At 50.2% G+C, this 21,657-nt stretch overlaps 1 protein-coding gene across 12 annotated transcripts in view; it reads right to left on the minus strand.

Moving 5' to 3' along the window:
* Nucleotides 1-1,432: 1,432 nt before the first annotated feature.
* Nucleotides 1,433-21,657, minus strand: part of ZCCHC14 (zinc finger CCHC-type containing 14) — a 90,069-nt gene continuing 69,844 nt past the window's right edge. For 4 of the 12 annotated variants that reach the window (XM_015126757.3, XM_077986626.1, XM_077986632.1 and 1 more), the window contains 10 exons: nt 19,141-19,212; nt 15,904-16,013; nt 15,078-15,172; nt 13,988-14,042; nt 12,615-12,897; nt 10,517-10,608; nt 9,727-9,854; nt 8,569-8,709; nt 7,031-8,491; nt 1,433-5,541 (listed from right to left, as the gene is read on the minus strand). In XM_015126757.3, coding sequence (XP_014982243.1) covers nt 5,486-5,541; nt 7,031-8,491; nt 8,569-8,709; nt 9,727-9,854; nt 10,517-10,608; nt 12,615-12,897; nt 13,988-14,042; nt 15,078-15,172; nt 15,904-16,013; nt 19,141-19,212 — 2,493 coding nt within the window. In that variant the 3' untranslated portion in view covers nt 1,433-5,485. Of the gene's footprint in view, nt 5,542-6,929; nt 8,492-8,568; nt 8,710-9,726; nt 9,855-10,516; nt 10,609-12,614; nt 12,898-13,987; nt 14,043-15,077; nt 15,173-15,903; nt 16,014-19,140; nt 19,213-21,657 lie in introns of those variants that run through there. The other 8 variants (XM_077986629.1, XM_077986625.1, XM_077986630.1 and 5 more) reach the window with 3 other exon arrangements.

A 21,657-nucleotide genomic window follows, 5' to 3' on the forward strand; every position in this document is an offset into this window, starting at 1 on the left:
TGTTTTGTGGGAATAAACACCCAACAACCTACTGCTGTAAACCAACCACCACAAGTATCAGGTGTGTGTGTGTGGTTAAGAAAGTGTACCCTTGGAGGACGTGGGGAGCTGCTGGCACCGTGTACAGATGCAGCACACACACACCAGACAAAAAGTGGCCAGCCTTCTCATCTAGGGAACTCTGAGCCCAGCTCCAGTTTAAGTAGGCACCTAAAAGTCTGTTGAAAAATACAAGAGTGACATGAGACAACTGAGACAACTGCCTTCCCAGGCCAGGTGCTCAACAGAAGCAGCTTGTCCCTTGTCCTGTCTTCAGAGCTCCCTGTGGGTGCTATGTCCCTACTTACTTCCCTGACGTCACCAGAGCACATGCTCAGTATGTTGCCACCTCCCAAATCCAGAAGGGTGTGGTCTTAGATGCCATGGGAGTGATTCTGTATGTTGCCGAGTCGGTCACAGGCTGGTGTAGCAGCTGGTGGCTTTTGTCATTGTGTCACCCCCCTCTGCAGCAGGCCTGCTCCTTCCCTGGGAGTCACTTCTGGGTAGGGCCACATTCCCAAGGTATCTGAGATCCATTCATGCCAACTTTCATTTTTATGGAAATTCACGTTGAAACATCTTTAACCCCAAATCAGGAATTTACATCTTTGTTATTAGCAGGGACACTTTAAAAAAATAAAAAATACACGCCGGGCGCAGTGGCCCACACCTGTAATCCCAGCACTTTGAGAGGCCGAGGCAGGCGGATCACGAGGTCAGGGGATCGGGACAATCCTGGCTAACACGGTGAAACCCCGTCTCTACTAAAAATATTTGAAAAATTTGCCAGGCGTGATGGCGGGTGCCTGTAGGCCCAGCTACTCGGAAGGCTGAGGCAGGAGAATGGCGTGGAGCTTGCAGTGACTGGAGATGGCACCACTGCACTCCAGCCTGGGCGACAGAGCGAGACTCCATCTCAAAAAAAAAAAAAAAACACTTGACCAGGTGTGCTGGCTCACGCCGGTAATACCAGCACTTTGGGAGGCTGAGGTGGGCGGATCACCTGAGGTCCAGAGTTCGAGACCAGCCTGACCAACATGGAGAAGCCCAAGTCTACTGAAAAATACAAAATTAGCCAGATGTGATGGCGGATGCCTGTAATCCCAGCTACTCCAGAGGCTGAGGCAAGAGAATCGCTTGAACCCGGGAGGTTGGCGTGAGCCAAGATCATGCCATCGCATTTCAGCCTGGGCAACAAGAGTGAAACTCCATCTCAAGAGAAAACAACAAAACTTGGCACCTTGCTAGAGAATGAATGGATTTAAAATCAGGTATCCCTTTTGTAAATCTGAGAGGGTAGAAAGGATGGAACCCCTAGTTTGGAGATTCAGACTGATCTGAAAAGGTGTGTGGCTACATATTCTGAGACAAAGACCTAGTGACATCAAACACAGCCTTTTTTAAAATTTTTATTTTCAGTACATTAAATTTACTCATAAAAACATTCTAAAAATGTACAATTTGTCCTTTTTAACAAAGTATAATAAAACATAAAAACCCCAAAAACAGAATACTTGACATTTACAATTCAAAATCAAATTAGCGGAATATTAAATATTTACAAAACTATATCTTTTAAAAATATTTATAAAGTTACATGCAATTTTGTAGAATTGACAAAAGAATGGCTCAAAAATGGGAGAATTTTCCTTCATTCCTAAAAAGAAAATGTCCAGTAGAAGCTGTGAAGGTATCTTGAGTACACAAGGTGTCCAGTTTCAGTACCAAAGCCGCTTCTTTCTGTGCACGTAAGACTCATACATGTGATGAGGGCTTGTTACAACGCACGTGAGGCCGCGGCTGATGGCCACTGCCCCCCACTTCCTTGGTGAACAGTGGAGTAATGTTGACCTTTGGCCTCAACCAGCACAGTATATGGTTTTCTAGAATATTGCGAGTGTTGATTAAAGATGCTTTCATTCAGACCCTTGGGACTTTTCAGCAAATTCGCCTCTTCAGAACCCATGGCGTTCAGTGCCACCTGACTCATTCTTTGGGAGTCACCTGCATGCTGGAAATGACAGCCACCCCCGCTCAGGTCGCACAGGACTCTCCTCTGGGACAGCAGTCGAGTCAAGCAGGCTGACGGCTTTCCTCACAACCTTGAAGACCTCGGCACGCGGTACCATCAGTCGTCACGGCGTACAACGAGCAGGGCATACAACAAAACGCTGGGAAGCAGGAAGAGTGACAAGAAAGTGACGGGGAGCAAGGAGGGTGCAACCCGGTTCCCATTTGGCAAGTGCCTAAAGCCCCGCTCAGCCTCTGTTCAGATGGGAGGCATTCCAGCCAGGTGACGTTTAGGCCAAGTCACTACCCCGCCCACTAGTGTGCCCCAACACAGAGTCTGTGGTAGAAACTAACTGTGCTGACTCTGGGCAATAAAGGACCTAGAATTCTAAGAACTGAATGAAGAATACGGAACCTACTAACACCCCTACATGAACAAGCTGACTCCTGTAATCTTTTGGAGATGACACATGATGCTGGTTTTTCAAATACCCAATCACATATATGCATTCAAGAAAATAACTTGTCTTTATTTTTATTACAAGTGCTAGCTCCCATTTCCTCAGTGCTCTTCAGCAATGAGATTTTATGTTAAACACCTTCCAACGGTCAATATTACCATGAAATCAACATTAGAAAATAAGGTAGAAAATTGAGTGTTTTGCTTAAAAAATAAAACGAAGGATTAAATAGCTGTTGTATCCCAACATCACGTTCTGCTTCCATCTCTACATTCCACTTTCCCCATTCTTGGAGATTAAAAAAACCGGGTTAGAAACTTTAATATCTGACAGACTACAAAGGGCAAAGACGTGGCACATGGCCAGTGCCACACCTACCTGGTTGCCACAGCATTCTGAAACAGACCACAATTTCAGGAAAATGTCTAAGTACTTGAAAGGGTATGTTCTGTGTTTTCAGATGAGGAAGTCTGATGAACGCAAGATGCTCTTCAGGCGCGCCAACCTCGGGTGCTTTTGGAGAGATGCATCCGAGCTCACTGCTGGCAAATTCTCTCAAGTCCAAGCCTGCGGCTCCCTCAGGGAGAGGCCCTTACGGATGGGCGGTTCCATTTTCTCTACACTGTGTGGTTCCTATTGACAGCTCACGATTCTCGACTTCGGACAGCCTCCCTGGAGATGTCACACCGCCCACACACGTTCAAGACGCCTGGAAGCTCCACAGAGACCTCCGCTGCTGGGAGCACAGCCGGGACAATGTTGGAACTCGTTTACCTCGACGCTGAATGGCAGGCTTCAAGTTGAAAAGTTTCTGTTTTAATGTTTTGCTGGATTTAAGGTTAACCTCTAATACTTATCAAAATAGTTACATGGGTAACAACAGACGCTTTCATTCCCCTATACTGACCACTAAAACAAAAATTTAAATGTTTTTTTTCCTTTTGTTATGAGACGGTTTTCAACAATTTCAGTGTTGAAATAGGATTTATTTAAAATATTTCTTTGTTTAAAAAACCAAAAAATTTAAAAGTTTGGCTTTCAGCACATATCCAGGCCACTGGAATGGCCTTCAGAAATATTAAAATCGTAAACATCAATGAACACTCTAAGTCTTCCTTTAACGTAATATGAGAAGGTCCAGTCTAGTACTCTTTAAGGCAAAGTTGTGTCAGTTCTCATTATTTTGACATTTTGTAGTGTTTATAATTTAAAAGATCAACGTAACATTCCCCTAAATAGCTGTTGTAATAAGCATCACCATTACTTCAACACTGTAATACTGTGTACCATGAGGAGAGAGAGGAGGTCTGTTAATTCTGCATTGCATAGAAATAAAATTCAACTAAAATAAAACTAACAAATTCTACGAAAAGCCTGTCATAAAAAAATGTAACAACTTTCTGCTTTAGTTTCTACGAAGTTAGGAACTGCTCTTAAAATTGAACGCTCACATCACAATGCCTCATTCTAGGGTATTCTTTTGATTTACATCAATTTTTCATGAGGCTGATTGTCCCATTTTAAGAATGGTCTGAATATTTCAATTTTTTTTTTAAATAAATATCCAACTGCAAAATCCCTGGCAAGATTTTACCACTCAGAATTTTAACACTGACGACTTTAGCATTTTAGATGAGTATTATTTGAGCAGAAAATTCCCTTTAACCTTGAAGATTTAAGTCTGTGAATTTCAGACAAAAGGCTTTCATTTCCGTGGGCTGAAATTTAGAGATCTACAGTGAGGACTTTGATTACTACCTGACCAAAACCAGACTGGCACAGATCTCGTAGCTCTCGCGTGTGTGGCCTCTTCCAGAGTCCTACCACTTCCCACTGTTTTCCAAGTAATTTTTAACGGAATTAACTATCAATACACAGCCTAATACGAAAGAAGTTGACAGGAGAAAATTCCCAATCTTTTGCTGATAAATGACAGGACTGTATCATTGTTGAAATGTCTGTCTCAGATGCGAATCCGCTAGCGATAAGCCTCGGGGTTGGAGGTTCTTGGGGAGCCCGTGGGAGATAAAGCAACTTGCAAACTCTGCTAAGGACGTGCAGCATCCTCACCGCCACTCACAGAGCTGCGCTGTCGCCGAGCCCCCTCGGGAGGTGATTTGTAGTGGAAAACAGGGCTCGAAGCCACTGACCGGCTGGGAAGAAAGATACTCTCAAAGCTCTGACGACTATGGATTCTCTGGGACTTGGACCCTTAGAAATTAAGTTGTTGCGAGTAAACTATTTCTATTTAATAACGTAGTTTAGATTTATTTGCAGAAAAAATTAAAAACCTGAAACTGCTACAAGTGCTTGGAGGAGGGAAGGAAATACTAAAATCTCTGTTGTGTCCTAAGTCGAGTAGCCTGCTGGTGCTGACTCTTTAAATATGGATTATTGGAGTCTCTTGCACTGACTGTTCTCAGAGGAGTTTGGCTCCCAGAACCGCAGAGATTAACATCAGGATACATTCTTCTGTAGTGCAATCCTTAAAAATCCCAGAGATTAGTGCTAATCACTTTAGGAACAGAACAAAACAAAGTCGACATTTTCCCTAGCCCAGGGGTGTCAAGAGTCCGGCGGGTGGAACTCCACCTGGAGAACTCCAAGCTCAGTTCTCGATTCAGACCACGTGTAGCTGCCCTGGAATTGACGTGTGAGCCTAGAAGGGCCAATGATGGCAATGCTCTTCGGGAGACGTGGGGTCTCTGCACTGCAACCAAACGTGTAGGTGGCCGACTTCACCGGCCACAGAGATGCCCACTAGGCAAGTTCTGACACCAAGCTCCAATCTAGGGTTTTGGCAATAAACCGAGTTTGATGCACTTCTACGCTAGATTTTTCTATCCAGTCTAGGAAAAGTAAAGCACCTTTGGATTAAAAAGATTAAGCTCAACAGCAACTAGACTTCTCAGTTTTGTATTTAATTTTCCTTATGTCTCCATGGCTTAATAATGTTCTGTTGCCAGAGAAAAATATCAATCTGTGGAGTCCAGACTTTCTGCTGGAGGGGCGTATTTCAACCTAAAAGTACCTAGAGAGAGGGGAAAAAAGAGGTCAAATTGGAATGACTGTAGAATCACCACCATCCACCAATCTGTCCAGTCATTTCCAGAGCCACTGGGCAAGATTCTGGTGCTGGAAATCTAGGGCACCCATCCTGACCGTTTCCATTCCCTTCCTGCCCCTGCAAAATGGGAGCTAATATTACAAGTTGATCAAATCAGACCAGGGTGAAATGACTCAGGAAAAGTTACCAATCTTTTTTTTTTTTTTGAGATGGAGTCTAGCTCTGTCGCCCAGGCTGGAGTGCAGTGGCGCAATCTCGGCTCACTGCAAGCTCCACCTCCCGGGTTCACGCCATTCTCCTGCCTCAGCCTCCCGAGTAGCTGGGACTACAGGCGCCCGCCACCACGCCTGGCTAATTTTTTGTATCTTTACTAGAGACGGGGTTTCACCATGTTAGCCAGGATGGTCTCGATCTCCTGACCTCGTGATCCACCCGCCTCGGCCTCCCAAAGTGCTGGGATTACAGGCGTGAGCCACCGCGCCCGACCACCAATCTTTGTCTTTAGGAGCTTTCTCTGGGAGTCAGGCTCTACACATGTCGGGCAGGCTGCTCTAACATGCGTCCTTTCACTGGGTGAGAGCAGATGAGCGCTGGCGAGTGCCCCGTGCCTCTGGAGATACAGCCGGCTTTATGAAGGGAGGCACAGACCCACCACGCCCACGTGGCAGAGCGCCCATCAACCCACCTCGCCTGCAGACCTGCTGAGTCAGCAGGTGTGTTTCTAAAAACTCTCCAGGTGACCGTGACGTATAGGCAGGTCTGAGAATCACAGAGCTAGTGCAACCCTTAGAAGCAACTGGAAGTCTGCAGTCATCAAGTGACTCTGGCAAGGTGGCACCATGAGTTGTCAGAGTTGGGACCCACTTTCCTAGTCCCCAGTTTCCAAAACAGACAGCAAGAAGAAACCTATTATAATAACTTATAATAACTACATCAGACATCCACTGGGATTTGACTAAAGAAGACAAAAAAATAGTGGAGATAAAACAGGAGGGAACGGAAGATGCAGCACGGCCGAGGGGCGACAGCCCCCCACACCCACAGCCGCGCCGGCAGGGAGGGGCAGAGGGGACAGCGAGCCCCACCCTACACGGTCCAGACTGAGGAGGCGCCACAGCCTGAGCCCCAGTGTAAGCCAGGGGGCAGCAATGAGTCCTTCACGCTCGCGCTCTGGGCTCGAAGCAAGACATGGCAGCCCAGGGAGGCCCTGTCCACACTGGCTAAGCACCTTCTAGAACGAGAGGCTGTCTGAAATCATCGTGACTGTTTTAGACCCAACAGCAGCCCTTCTGGGGACCTCACAGCCTATCCTGAAGCTTTCCACGCGCTTTCAAAAAGCATTCGAAAAATTATTTGCTTTACAAAGAAATAAGTTTACTCTTCATAAAAACCAAGCATTTGTGTGCATTGGTCCTGCGGGAGCCTGGTGGGCGCGGCCATGGCGCGCGCTTACCTGGCCGGTTGAAGTCCATGGACGGCTGTTTGCAGTCCTGGGCGCGGTGACCAGTGGCCCCGCAGTTGTAACAAGACAGGTTCCCACTCTTTTTGTGACTGGAACCATTGCTACTGCCCACCAGTCCTTGGGTCTGGTACACCCCTGCTGTCCCCGCCATGAAGTTCTGCATGGGTGGCACGGCAAACGTGGACTGCCCGCTCAGGACAGGGTCTGGGGTCCCGCTGCTGCTGTAGGGGGCGTGTACGACAGGGAAGGTGGAGCCGCCGCCGTACTGCTGGGCGCTGACGTAGCCGCTGCTGCACATGGGACTGAAGGGCAAGAACGGGAAGGTGAACACGGACGGACCGGAGAACGGGTGCTGGAAGTAGTTGGCGTAGCTGACAGTCAGGCCACTTGAGCCGCAGCTGCCGCTGCAGCCACAGGACGTGCACACGATGCAGCCCGGCGGGGGTGGGGCGGGCTGCGGGGGTGCTGGGGGCTGCTGATGGTGGTGGTGGTGGTGGTGGTTCGGATTCGAGGCAGGAATGTTTCCTGTGGAGCCGCCACCACCACTGTTGCTATAAAAACTGCTTTCAGGGACGGAGGACAGCGCCGGGCTGGAGCTGGGGGCTGGGCAGCTGGGCAACGTGGCCATGTTGGCAAAGGACGTGGAGGGGTGGCTGCTGGGAGAGGCAGTGTTGCTGTTTGCACAGAAGCCACCCTGCAGGGGGCCCACTGGCATACTGCTCATTGCAGAAAAGGCAACTTTGGTGTTGGCTGTATACAGAGCAGTCCGGGGGTTTATTATTGCAGGGGGCACACTTATTTGCACATTATTAGGACAGGAGGTTTGCCCAGAAATGGCAGAATCAGCAGGAACAGATGACGACAGCAGCAGTTTGATAGGCGGACGGGCTGCGTGGAGGACTGTGCTGGGCGTCCCTGTGGCGGCCGTGCTGGTCTCCACCACCAGGGCCGGTTGCTGTGCTGTCTTCAGCACCCTGTCCAGTGTGGATGCATGCACGACTTTGGCCCGGGGACCAAAGGAGACTGTGGGTGACATGGAGCTGCTCTCTGAAAGCCCAGAGAGGACCTGCACAGGCTGGTGGGGTGCAGATGCGGGCAGCACGTCCATCATGGCGCTGCCAAAGCTCTTGTCCACTTTCATGCTGCTTCTTGGTCCAGATCCTTTATTCCTTTCTTCTAGAGACAAAAGTGAGTGCACAGAAGACGAGAGGAGCTTCATGTCCGCGCTGCCTCTTTCCGGCTTGTGCACGGAGTTCAGCATGCGGATGGGTGCGATGTGTGAGGCTGTGCTCAGCATCTGTGGGGGCAGGGGGTGGTGGCCTGATGGATTGGAGCTGGCCTCATTCTGCACAGGGAGAACCTGGGCCGTGGGTCTGGCGGAACTGGAAGTGAAGTGATTCAGGAGCATCACTGGCTTCTCCTTGTCGGAGCTCTCCAAGTGAATCTCCACACCTAGAGAGGGAAACAGAGTGGTCAGTGCCATTCCACAGCCGGGCCAGGTGGAGCTAGCGCCGCGCACGTGCCCTTACGTCTGTCATTCTCTTCGGCGCTGTCGGAGCTCTCTTCCCGAGCCTGCACCCCCATGGGGCTGGAGGAGGAGCTGGAGTACTCGGAGGAGCTGCCTTCCCGGGGCAGCTGGTGATGAGGCTGCTCCACTTCCACTCGCAGCTCTGCAGAAAAGGGCCAGAGGAGCGGCCATCAGCCAGTGCCCCTGCAGCTCAGCCCCGCCCCGTGCCCTGCATCGCACTGTCGGCGGGTGCTCCTTCCAGGGGCACGCAGGGCTCTTAGAGTCAGAAAACGAACATGCTGGCCCAGGCCACATGATGACGAATGCAGCAGAGATTCAAACGGCAGTGCTACTCAACACCCCCTCAGCCAGACCCCTACCTGACCCCACCATCAACCCCAGAACAATGCCCTGTGAAGGGAACCCCCAGCGAACCACCAGGAACCATCACAACACTACGCCGCGCCCCCTCTCATGAGGCCGGCCGAGTCACGGAGATCTTTCAGTCAAATCACCACTTAAAACCCATCCTGGCAGGGTTTTTTTTTTGTTTTTTTTTTTCCTCTCCCAAGCCACTGCTCCTCCTGCTATTTCTATTGTGAAGAAAACCTGGCTCCTCTCATGAGACAATAGAGCAAGCGCACCAGGTGTCCCACCCTTTCTCAGAGGGGAGGATGAAAACCAAATTGCTGAGATTGCGGGTCCCCCAGAGCAGGAAGGTCCGTGGAGAACCATGTCACTGATGGGTCAACATGAAAGGCACTGACTTAAACGTGGCCTCTGGGCACCAGTCCTGGGGAGGGAGGCAGGCTACTCCCATCTCATTTCTGCTCACCCCTACACACTTGCTCTCACTGTGGCAGTTTCTGGACCTGATCCTTTTGCCCAAGCAACTTCAGAGAGGTAATTGCCCTCTAGCTCCTAAGCCAACTGTCCCTTCGATTTTCTTATGGCAGAGACTATAATAGTTAAAATAACGGAAAATGAGTATAAAGATTTACAAATGTAAAAATCAAATAGGTGTGATTTGAAGTTTAATGATCACAAAGAACACAAGGCCCCCCGTGTGTGAGTAACCCACCTGCCCAGCACACCGGCCCCCCTGTGTGTGAGTAACCCACCTGCCCGGCACACCAGCCCCCCTGTGTGTGAGCCATCTGCCCAGCACACCCTTGTTCACCTGCTGCGTGGCTGCCCCGCCCCGACTGCACGGGCCCGATGTGGCTGGTGGGGGGCACTCGAGCCACACCACTGCTGGTGACCAGCGACGGCGCCGAGGGGTTCAGACACCGTCTCTCTGACTTCTCCCTGTGAAATAATCAAGCACAGGAACAAGTGAGCACTGCCTCCTGGTGCTGCTTCACATGCAGCTTCAAGACGGGCCTACTCCACACCACAAGGCAATTCCCTCCAGATCATCAAGGCAAGAAAGGAAATCATTCTGATTGGTCAAATTTACTATAAAGGTCCTTTCCTGTCAAACCTAAAACACATCTGTAGAACTTTAAAAGCATGACTAGGCTGGGCACAGTGGCTCATGCCTGTAATCCCAGCACTTTGGGAGGCCAAGATGGGCAGATCACCTGAGGTCAGAGTTTGAGATCAGCCTGGCCAATATGGTAAAACCCCGTCTCTACTAAAAATACAAAAAATTAGCTGGGCGTGGTGGCATGTGCCTGTAATCCCAGCTACTGGGGAGACCGAGGCAAGAGAATCGCTTGAACCTGAGAGGCAGAGGTTGCAGTAAGCCAAGATTGCGCCACCTCACTCCAGCCTGGGCACGACAGAGCGAGACTCCATCTCAAAAAAAATAAAATAAATGAAATAAATAAATAAAAGCATGACTAAGGACTGGATCAGCAAGAGAAAGTAATCCAATCACTGGTATTTAGCACGGGAAGCCCTAGCACTCCATTTGGCCGGTGAGAAATGGAAATAAATGCAGGTTCCAAAACCCACTTCGCACTCACTTTTCCAGCTCCAGCTGGGTCTTGAGCTTCTTCTTTGCCCCCATGGTGAGAGACTCAAATTTATTCAGATCTTCTTCAGTAAGGCTCAAAAACTTGCACAGAAAAAACAAATTACAAAGTTACTGAGACATAAGTAGGACTCTGAGAACAAAGAACTTGGAGTTGAATTCAGTACATTTATTCTACCTCTGGGATATGCAAACAGACCCAGCTGAACTCGGCAGTCACAGGCTGGAGAACCCCAGACCGTTTACGTGCTAAATGACTTGGTGTCAACGGTTCAACGCCAAGACATGGTTCTGAGCAAGAGTGTCCCCGGCCCCTCTAAGGCACCTTCTGTGCAGGCCGCGTAGATGGGTGCACCACCTCACAGGCTGCTGGCTCTGCCAAAGGCACCCACTTGCCCTCTGCTCTGTGAGTAAGTACCAGCAGGTACATGCTTTGGGGCAGGTGACTAAAGAAAACATCTTGCATAAGTCACAGTTTCAACTGCCGTGGAGATGTGAGTTATGATAGCGTGCCACCCTCCCCCCTCCCCAGGACAGCCCCATCATAATGCAGGCCCTTCAGAACTCACCACCCTCTGCGGGATGGTCTTTTTTTTTTTTTTTTTTTTTTTTTTTGAGACGGAGTCTCACTCTGCCGCCCAGGCTGGAGTGCAGTAGTGTGATCTCGGCTCACTGCAACCTCCGCCTCCAGGGTTCACACCATTCTCTGCCTCAGCCTCCCGAGTAGCTGGGGTTACAGGCACCCGCGACCACGTCCGGCTAATTTTTGTATTTTTAGTAGAGACGGAGTTTCACCATGTTGGCCAGGCTGGTCTTGAACTCCTGACCTCAGATGATCCACCTGCCTTGGGCTCCCAAAGTGCCGGGATTACAGGCGTGAGCCACCGCGCCCGGCCAGGGATGACAGCAACTTTGTCAGGTAACAAGTGATTCAGAAAAGCAGATGCCGTCCACACCGAGTGGTGGTGTGGTTACTCCCTTGTGCAGGCTGGTGCCACACAAACACACCAGCCTCTACTTTTCATGTTATTTCCTAACACGATCTGTGATTTAGGCCATCTCAATGCAAACATAAGAATAAAACATTTAAAACTAATTATGAACAAGGTTAGTAAAATCTCTGCTTTTTAAGATTCACAAATCCTTGGCCAGGCACGGTGGCTCATGCCTGTAATCCCAGCACTGTGGGAGACTGAGGCAGGGGATTATGAGTCAGGAGTTCGAGACTAGCCTGGTCAACATAGTGAAACCCCGTTTCTACTAAAAATATAAAATATTAGCCAGGTGTGGTGGTGGGCACCTGTAATCCCAGCTACTCACAGGAGGCTGAGGCAGGAGAATCGCTTGAACCCAGGAGGTGGAGGTTGCAGGGAGCCGAGATCGCACCATTGTACTCCAGCCTGGGTGACAGTGCGAGACTCCCTCTCCAAAAAAAAAAAAAAAAGATTCACAAACCCTAAACAGAGGGTAATACAAATATCCTTACAATTTGGATTTAACTATGTAGTAAAAGCTTGATTTGTAGGTTCAACTGTAGATTTTTCGAGAAATGAAATTTTTACATAGATAAAAGCCACCAAGCCGGTTTGCCCAGCAGAGGGAGTACAGAGCTCAAATACCTTGTATGGGTTTAATCTAGTTTTATCAGTGACATCAAGACTTAAGAAATCTCAGAATTTTTTTAACAGTGAAAACATGTTCCTCATAAGAATTCTCTAGGTATGACTGCTTGGAAGATGTAAAATGCACCCATTCCTCTGGATCTGGCCCGCCACAGCGTCTGCGCCAGCTATGCCAAGAGATGTCTAAAAGGGGCACCGTGCCAGAGGTCAGGTCCCTCATGTCACGCAGAGCATCTAGTTTGTGAAGGTCTGGAAGCACCTAGAAAAGCTGTCTGTTTACAACACGTCCTGTTTGTCTGGCTGCAGCTGCAGGCAGCCTCTGCAAAGCCCACTCACTGTCCCCTGTAAGAAAGGGCGGTGTGCCTCGGCCTCCCTACTTCTTCCACCTTGTGTTGGTTTTAGAAACTCAATTCCCCCAGGGAGGTCTTGAGAAAACAATCTGTATGGCCAGCCAGGCAACCGACATACCTTCTCCATGGAGAGCTGCTTAAAGACGGGGTAATACTTGTGCAAACGCAGTTTTCTAAGCCAGTCTAGAATCCCGTTCTGCTCCTGGGTCTGAGGGGTCTGCAGACTGGAAGGCATGAGGATGGCAGGTGATGTGTCCATCTGGGTCCGGTAGGCCAGGGCTGAGCCCGCGCTGCCCGCGTGGGAGCAGTGGGGCAAGGGGGCGGCTGAGCCGGCCGGGTGCTGCCCGTGGTGCTGGGCTCCGCTCTGCGAGGACGGGATACCAGCCACTCCACACACAGGCCTGTGGGACAGGGGCAGAAGGGGCACAGAGAGACTATGGCTGCTTCCACAACCACAGACTCCACCAAAGACCTCACTTCTAAGGCCCTTCGGTGCCAGCCTCTGCCTCTTGGCCTGCCCTGCTGTCACAGGCCACCCTGAACTGCAAACACTGGTGTGCTATGACTGCCCTCCCTCCCCAACCACCTTTCTGCAGCTACGATTTCTGTAGTGCATGCCTGTGCACAGGTGTGCATACAGGCAGCTGTGCAGACACACACATATGCCTCTGCCTGTGCTGGGGAGTATCAATCTACTTGTTTGCACACACGTGTATTAGGTATGTGTACGTATCTGTCATCACCAGACTTCTGGTTTAGCTGCTAAGTTTCTGTTACTTGTACTTTTTAAAAACATGCTACTCCAGTTAAGTATTTCTGTTACTTCTGAGTCACAGAATGACACTGATAAATCATAAATCAAAATAGACTACTAAATCTTTAATATTCAAATACAATTTTTTTAGAAGAGTAAAACGTAGAAAGCTAGAAGGTGTGACCAGCACTCCACTCTGGCCTTGCTCCTTAACTGCAAAGTCACACCCGCCGACTGGGCGCTTACCCCACCCCGACACCAGGAGGATGACAGTCTGCTCCTCGAGACCTTGCGCCCAGACTACATCTCCACGAGCTCCCTTCTGGGGTGCATGTGCACCTATCTGTGACAGCCCACCTCACTGTCAGTGTGTTGCCTGCACGCGACTGCAGCCACCCAGGGCCCGTGCTGACAGAAGACGCTCCTCAGGAACATGACCCTATGCTTCCGGGAGCAGGCTTCTCACAGCCAGGTTCTAGGAAATTCTGGTTTCCTAGGTCTGGGATGGGGCCCAGGACCTTGCACTGGGGAGGAGTCCCTGGGAATTCTGATTCCAGTGGCTCAGAGAACTCTTGTTTTTGGAAATCGTAAATTGAATCATCTCTACCCAATTCTTCTCAGTATCATCCAAGACTCAACTTCAGCATGACTTAATTCTAGAAATAACTTTACACAGAACTCAAAGTAAACCTCGTAAAATGCTTATTTGAAATGTGCTGGTTACACAGATTTCTCACCTTCCAGACACGCCCATCACGGTACCTACTTTAGAAAGGGAGGGGTTGCCAGGACCTATAAATTTAAAAATAAATACCATTAAAATTTATAGACAATGAAAATATTTGTTTTATTTTATTATTTTTTTGAGACAGTGTTTTGCTCTTGTTGCCCAGGCTGGAGTGCAGTGATGCAATCTCGGCCCACCACAACCTCTGTCTCCCGGGTTCAAGTGATTCTCCTGCCTTAGCCCCCCGAGTAGCTGGGATTACAGGCACCCACCACCACGCCTGGCTAATTTTGTATTTTTTTACATTTTATTTTGGAGACAGAGTTCTTGCTCTGTCACCCAGGCTGGAGTGCAGTTGGCGTGATCTCAGCTCAAGGAAAACCTCCACCTCCTGGGTTCAAGTGATTTTTCTGCCTCAGCCTCCCAAGCAGCTGGGACTACAGGCATGCATCACCACACCCAGCTAATTTTTTTGTATTTTTAGTAGACACGGGGTTTCACCATATTGGCCAGGCTGCTCTTGAACTCCTGACCTTGTGATCCACCTGCCTCAGCCTCCCAAAGTGCTGGGATTACAGGCATGAGCCACCGTGCCCGGCCTAATTTTGTATTTTTAGTAGAGACAGGGTTTCTCCATGTTGGTTAGGCTGGTCTTGAACTCCTGACATCAGGTGATCCGCCTGCCTCAGCCTCCCAAAGTGCTGGAATTACAAGCATGAGCCACCGCGCCCAGCCGTTTTTTTGTTGTTGATTTTTTAAAAATTTTTATTTAATCGGCCGGGCGTGGTGGCTCACGTCTGTAATCCCAGCACTTTGGGAGGACAAGGCGGGCGGATCACAAGGTCAGGAGATCAAGACCATCCTGGCTAACACGGTGAAATCCCATCTCTACTAAAACTACAAAAAATTAGCTGGGTGTGGCAGCGTGCACCTGTACAGCTACTTGGGAAGCTGAGGCAGGAGAATGGCATGAACCCAGAAGGCAGAGCTTGCAGTAAGCCGAGATTGCGCCACTGCACTCCAGCCTGGGCAAGAGAGCAAGACTCCATCTCAAAAAAAAAAAAAAATTTTTTTTATTTAATCATATTTTATAAACTCACTTGGACTCTGAAGCTGCTGGGGGGGAGAGGAAGTGCTGAGAAACCTCCTGACATGGTCATTTTTCAACACGTGAGAAGGTAATGAGGCCAGGTACCTAAAAAGCAAACAAGTGGTCTTACCAGCATGAAAATGGCATTCCTGCTGACACATTGAAAGAAGAAAATTTAATTTTTAATCAAGAGAAATGTGTATTAGAGGAAAAACCCAGAAGTGCCAGAGCCTCATATTCTTCCTGCTTTAAATCAACTGAGTTCTTGCCTGATTGCCACTCCTTCTTCAAGCCCTTCCCCTCCCTGCTGCATCCATGGTCACCAAGGCCGACGACAGGAGTCATGCCCTGTGACACGAGATCAGTGCCACCCACCATCAGCCAGAAAGGGGCTTGGACATTGGTCCCCGGGGCACCGGCAGCAGCACGTTTACGGAACTGGTAGGCTATGTTACTGCGTGTGCCACGTGAACCAAGACACAATGGAGGGTCCAGAGAAACTGTTTAAGAGACGCCAATTTTATCTGGGAATAGTCTCAACCTTGGACTACAGGATGGAAATAGCAGCCCAGGATTATTTCACAGGACTGCCAAAGCCCACGAAGTGGTGGGACCCACCCTGGAATTCCCTTCCTCATACACTCAGAAACACCCTTAGCTTACTGAGGGCTCCTGAATCCTCCAGAACTAATGGAAATCCCTAGAGGCCAAGTAGAGACCCGGGTCCAGGTGGCTACACGTCCTCCCAGAGCTCCTTGGAGGACTATGACACTGACCATGGGACCAGCCTGTCCCTGCCCGCTGTGGACACACTGGGCGCCTGGTAAGGGCCTCACCTCAGGCCTGAGTCCAGATCCACGTGGTTTCGCTCCACATAAAATGCATCCGGACCAGCTAAGCAAGGAATGAGTTTCTCCAAGTTCTCTTCAGGGTAGAGCTGAGATAGCTGAAAGAGAGGACAAGGCAGAGGAGGTGTGTCCAGATCCATCCGACAGAATTCCGCTACTGCAGGAAAACCTGGGGCAGGTGCTCCATGGTGCCGCCTTCTGGTCTGATATGATTTACACCTACCGTCAGAGCTATTCTGGGGCCCACATCCACACAGGGTGTAGAAAGCCACAAAAGAACATCGCTCTCACAGTGACATCAGGAAAAGCTTCACAATCTGCACAATCACAACGTTCCTTGAGCCCATCTGAGAGTTGCGGGGCCACCAGGTCAACTTAACTTCAAATGGGACCTGCCCCCATGAGAAGCCAGGGCACAAGGCCCCGGTGGCCGCCACACCAGCAGGCCCGGAGAGACAGGCTCCAACGGACACACTGCCACAGGCCGATGTGGCCAACAGAAATGCTGGAGCCACAGGTGGGGCAAGTGGGCCATTTTTCCCAAGTTCTTTTCCGCAGGAGGAGCCAGAGAGAGCCCCATCACTGGCAACTGGGGACCAGGCACCAGGCCTTGTGTAATTCCCGGGACCACTCTCTGGATCTGAGGCAAAACCTTAAGATGTGGCAGAGCAGACAAAAATTGCTCCTGGCCCCAGAGTCCAAACAAAAGCCCCGGTTTTTAAGAGTGGGGCAAGAGTAATACTTCCCTTCCTCTGCCACCAGTCACAAGAAGACCCGCTGCTCCTGGACAAACGGGAAAAGCAAAAGTGCTCTGGCACTGGAGGAGGTCAGCTCCCGCTGGGGAGGGCAAAGTGCTGAGGAAGTGCCGCCCCGAAGCCCAGGCACACAGGCCTGCCCAGGATCAGGCTGGGCTGTGAGAGTGGAGAAGGACCTTGCCCCCACAAGCCCAGCACCAGGCAGCAAACAAGCAGCAGCAGTCTACCCCCGAAAAGGGGTCAAGAGGGTAGAGAGTGCCCTGCTGTGTGCCACAGGCCTGCAGGGACGGCTGAAAGCTGGGAGTGAAGCGAAACACCAGAGAAGACCCTCCAGGCTCAGGCAGCAGCTGCCTCCACTGGAGGGGCCCTGCAGGTAACCGTGACAGCAAGAGAGCCCAGCGCCAGCTCCGTCCTGCCCAGATGGCCTACAGGACCCCACTAAGGGCCTGGCAGAAGAGGTGTTGACCCTTTCCAGGCATAAATGCCACTGTCCTCCGGCTCCACGGTCATCTAAACATGTCTGACATTCAGTCAACATTTGTAAGACATACCAAAAAAAAATTAATAAAGGGGGAAAAAAAACTATTGTCAAGAGATAAAAGCAATCGTTAGAACCAGATTCAGAAATCAGTCAGAAGTGGGACCTATGTGACAGGGACTTTAAAACGGCTACGACGGACGTACTAAAGGAACTAGTGAAAATGACAACATGCACGAACAAACGGGAACTTTCAGCAGAGAGATGGAAACTTCATAAACATGCCAAATGGAAAACCTAGGGGGAAAAACACAAAAGAAACCCCTGGCAGTAGAAATGAGGACTTGAGTACACGGACAGGCTCCGCAGCAGCCTGGGCAGAGCTCAGGGAATCGGCTGGCATGGAAACGGGCACAGGAACCACCCAGACGCACACACAGAAACGCACAAGTGTGGGAGAGCGGTGGGGCGGCAGCAGTAGGGGTCTGAGGCTTGTGCAGCCTGAGTCCAGGAGAGAGGAGGATGCAGCAGAAGAAATGCTTGAGGAGAAAATGGATAAGAATGTTCCAAAACTAGGCCAGGCGCGGTGCCTCACGCCTGTAATCCCAGCACTCTGGGAGGCCAAGGAGGGCAGATCACCTGAGGTCAGGAGACCAACCTGGCCAACATGGTGAAACTCTGTCTCTACCTAAAAAAAAATAGGTGGGCATGGTGGTCTGCGCCTGTGATCCCAGAGACTCAGGAGACTAAGGCAGGAGAACTGCTAGATCCCGGGAAGTGGAGGCTGCAGTGAGCCGAGATCGCACCACTGCACTCCAGTCTGGACAACAGAGTGAGACTCCAACTCAAAAGAAAAAAAAAACCACTGAGACAAAAGCCCAATGAGCGGTCAAGGTTCCAGCCAGCATGAGTGGAGTCCAGGGAAGCTGTGTTTAACAAAAGGAGGAACTACACACAGAGGAGAGGAAATTTAGTATTTGAAACACTACAGAAGGAAAAGCAGATTCCCGGGGGGGGGGGGGGGGGGAGGGTGTTACCCTCGAAGGCGTGGCACTGTCGTGTTCTTTAATGCCTGAGAGGCCAAAAAGATAAAAGTAATCAGACATCATCCTCACTCCACGTTCTCCTGCAGGATGAGGCCCTTGGCTTTATAATGAAAATGTAAGACTGTCTTTGGATACATTTACATATGTTATCCCCATTCACAAAGGTGATGCCTGAGATGCATCACTCTGGCTGAGACAATGGTTCACGCTACAGCACAGGCCAGTGGGCCCTAAACATGTGTGCAGTTACATCTGTGTGTACACATGCTTATGTAGGCAAAGAGGCATTTATTTAGTAGTATAACTTTTTGCTCAAATGGTATCTGCTGAACCAGATATTTGTAAAGATAAAGGTGGTGTACACCTGTGGTCTCAGCTACTGGGGAGGCTGAGGTGGGAAGATCACTTGAGCCCCAGGAGGTCAAGGCTGCAGTGAGCTGTGATGGCACCACCACAACCCAGCCTGGGCCAGAGAGCAAGATCTGGTCTCAAAAAAAAAAAAAAAAAAAAGAAAAAAGGAAAAGAAGAAAAGAAAAGAGAAAAGAGAAGAAAAAAACAGATAACGGTAGAACTAGGTGAAGTCTCTACCCACTCAGCCACCTGAGTGTGCCTCTCTCCCCCAGCCTTTGCCAAGGAAACCTGGGGGGCTGGAAAGTAACAAAAGAAACCAAATGTCCTCATCAGTCACTCACGCCTGGCACATCTCTCAGCGTCATCTCAGTCTCAACAACTGAAGGAGGGATCCGCGGGGTCACGGTCCTGTGCTTGTGGCCACACTCACGTTGGCAGCGGACCTGGGACTCCACTGTGGGTGGGCAGGAGGCCCCACCCTGCGCATGCTCGCTCACTAGCTGAAGGCAATGGCCTCTGAAATTACTCCGTGGTATCATCAGCCACTGGGGAATGTGATTCTTTTAATTTTTTTAAGAGCCCGTGATTACCTTACCTTCGAAATAAATTCAGTCACTTCAGAGGAAGATTTGGTTACTGATGTTATTGAAGAATCAGACCATAAGACCTTAAAAACAAACAAACAAACAAAACTTAGAAACAGACGCCACATACTTAGTTCCCAGCACGTATCCTAGTACGACTGGAGCACAGGTTCAGTCGGCAGCTGAGTCCAGTGGGCTGCACACCTGCTGTGGGAAGCATCTAAGCATCCCTTGACTTGTTACAAAAAGAACAGTCCCATAGCTCCAGGCCCTCTAAAGTTTAACTTGTTTTGTGCAAATATTCAGATATCACCAAATTACTCGAGTGGGGTCTACAGCTGCCTCCTATAAGTTCCAGAAAATCCCTGACAATTACAATTGCTTCTGTGTGCCCTGTGCAACTTCCTTCCTCAGGGGACCTCCTCCTCTTAGGTGAGCCTACGTGCCTCAGATGCAGGACCGACGCATTCCCAGGGAGCAGCCCTTCAACCAGCAATAAGGGCCGTGGTGCACCCAGGTGCTGTGGGCACACAGTGAGCCCAGGCCCTGCTCTCCGGACACTGCAGAGCTGTGGGGGCAGTGTGAGTCCATTGACAGCAACAGGACAGGGCGGTGATCACTAGGGCAGCAGAGGAGGGGTCCGGGGAAGAGCAGTGAAAAGGGCTTTCTGGAGGAGGTTCTGCAACGCCTGGTGTGCCCAGCCCCTGTGAGCATCTGCTTTCCTTCCCAGCATGCGGCAGCGGGCGGTGTCACTGCATGGCTGCCCAGATGCACTCGAAGCTCCCGTGGGGAAGGGCTGGTGTCTTTTTGCTCAGCTTTTCCCCGCTATCACAATGGTCGTCACATGAGGTGCTAACTAAAGCCGGCTGAGGGGGAAGGAGAACGTACTTTTTGCACATTAGAGGGAGTTTCTGCATGGAGAAGAGCTTGGGTTGACTTTTGAAAGGCAAATAAGAAGTTAGCTACAGGAATGAGATGGACAGAGGGGATGGTCTGAGATGACAGGGAGGAGGCCAGGTCAGGAAGGGACAAGCACCAAATGCAAACTATACTCAAGTCCACAAAAAGCCAGGGGATTTCAAGTCAGCAAATAAAATGACCAAATATATTATAAATAAGAAAATGTTGTATTAACAATGATTTAGAGCAAAGAGAGCTCACAGGCACCCAAACCACCTCTGCTCCCTCACCCACACCCACAGGCGGAGTCCAGCCCGTCCAGCCCGAGGCGTCCACCCTCCTGTCTGCTGAAACTCAGGTCAGTCTCGTCACATCACGCAGCAGTCACTCCTGGGTCTGTTTCAATATGCTCTCATAACACACAGGCCAGTTGAGGGAAGGGCCAGTTCTTCTTCACCGGAACCCCAGTGCCTACCAGAATTCATCAAGGTAAGCACCAGCATCCTTGGAACTGACAGCTGCAAGGTGTACACCTTGCCACCCAGAATCTTCCACGCCTAAAATGAAAATGCTTGAGGCCAGGCGCAGTGGCTCATGCCTGTAATCCCAGCACTTTGGGAGGCTGAGGTGAGCGGATCACCTGAGGTCAGGAGTTCCAGACCAGCCTGACCAATATGGGGAAACCCCGTCTCTACTAAAAATACAAAATTAGCCGGGTGTGGTGACGGGCGCCTATTAATCCCAGCTACTCAGGGGGCTGAGGTGGGAGAATTGCTTGAATCCAAGAGGCGGAGGTTGCAGTGAGGCCTCCAGGCTGGGCAACAAGAACGAAACTCCATCTCAAAAAAAGAAGAGGGGAGGGGAGGGGAGAGGAGAGAAGAGAATGCTTGAGCTACTTCTCTGCCTGAAATATTAAAATCTTTCAACACTAAAAATCTTGCGGATAGGTTCCTAAGCTGCTCCCCACACAGAACTCCAAGACCACCACCAACGATGGGCACAAACCCCTGCCATGCAGACGCCGGCCCCCGTGCTGCTGACAGCGTGTGTCTTTCCAGGTAAAGCGTGTCACAGAAAACGTCCCCTCCGCACAGCTCTACACCTGCCTCTAGGCTGAACCTTCCTACGGCGCCCGAGCCCAGGGAAAACGTGAAATCCAACACCCCAATGATACAGCGTGGCATGCACAGATCATCTGATGTTGAAACAGACAACCTGCTTTTCCAACAGTTACGCACTTTAATTACCATAACTCTTCTACTTTGTGTTCGGATACATTTTTCTCCGACTTGCAGGTGCACCTCACATTTCTCCCTAAGGCTGTCAGAAAGTGAGCACTGGAAACAGAGACCACACGATCAGGCAGAGACCAGCCCATGTCACTCTGCAGGTGATGCTGGCTGATGGCTAAGCTGCAGCAGTTGCACGATCCAGACCCGGCCAAGCCTTTACCTCACCTGCCCACTTGCCCCGGAGCGCCAGGAGGCAAACCGGCCGCTGGAGGGGCGTGGGGGCAGGAAGAGCATCCTCTTGTCATGCCTGCCTGACCTGTACTGTGGAGACACGTGTCCAACCAAACTCACAAGCATCCATGGCCAGCTACCTCATTACTTTACATTTCACCAAGA

Source organism: Macaca mulatta, chromosome 20, assembly GCF_049350105.2.
Source record: "Macaca mulatta isolate MMU2019108-1 chromosome 20, T2T-MMU8v2.0, whole genome shotgun sequence".
Classification (NCBI taxonomy): Eukaryota; Metazoa; Chordata; class Mammalia; order Primates; family Cercopithecidae; genus Macaca; species Macaca mulatta.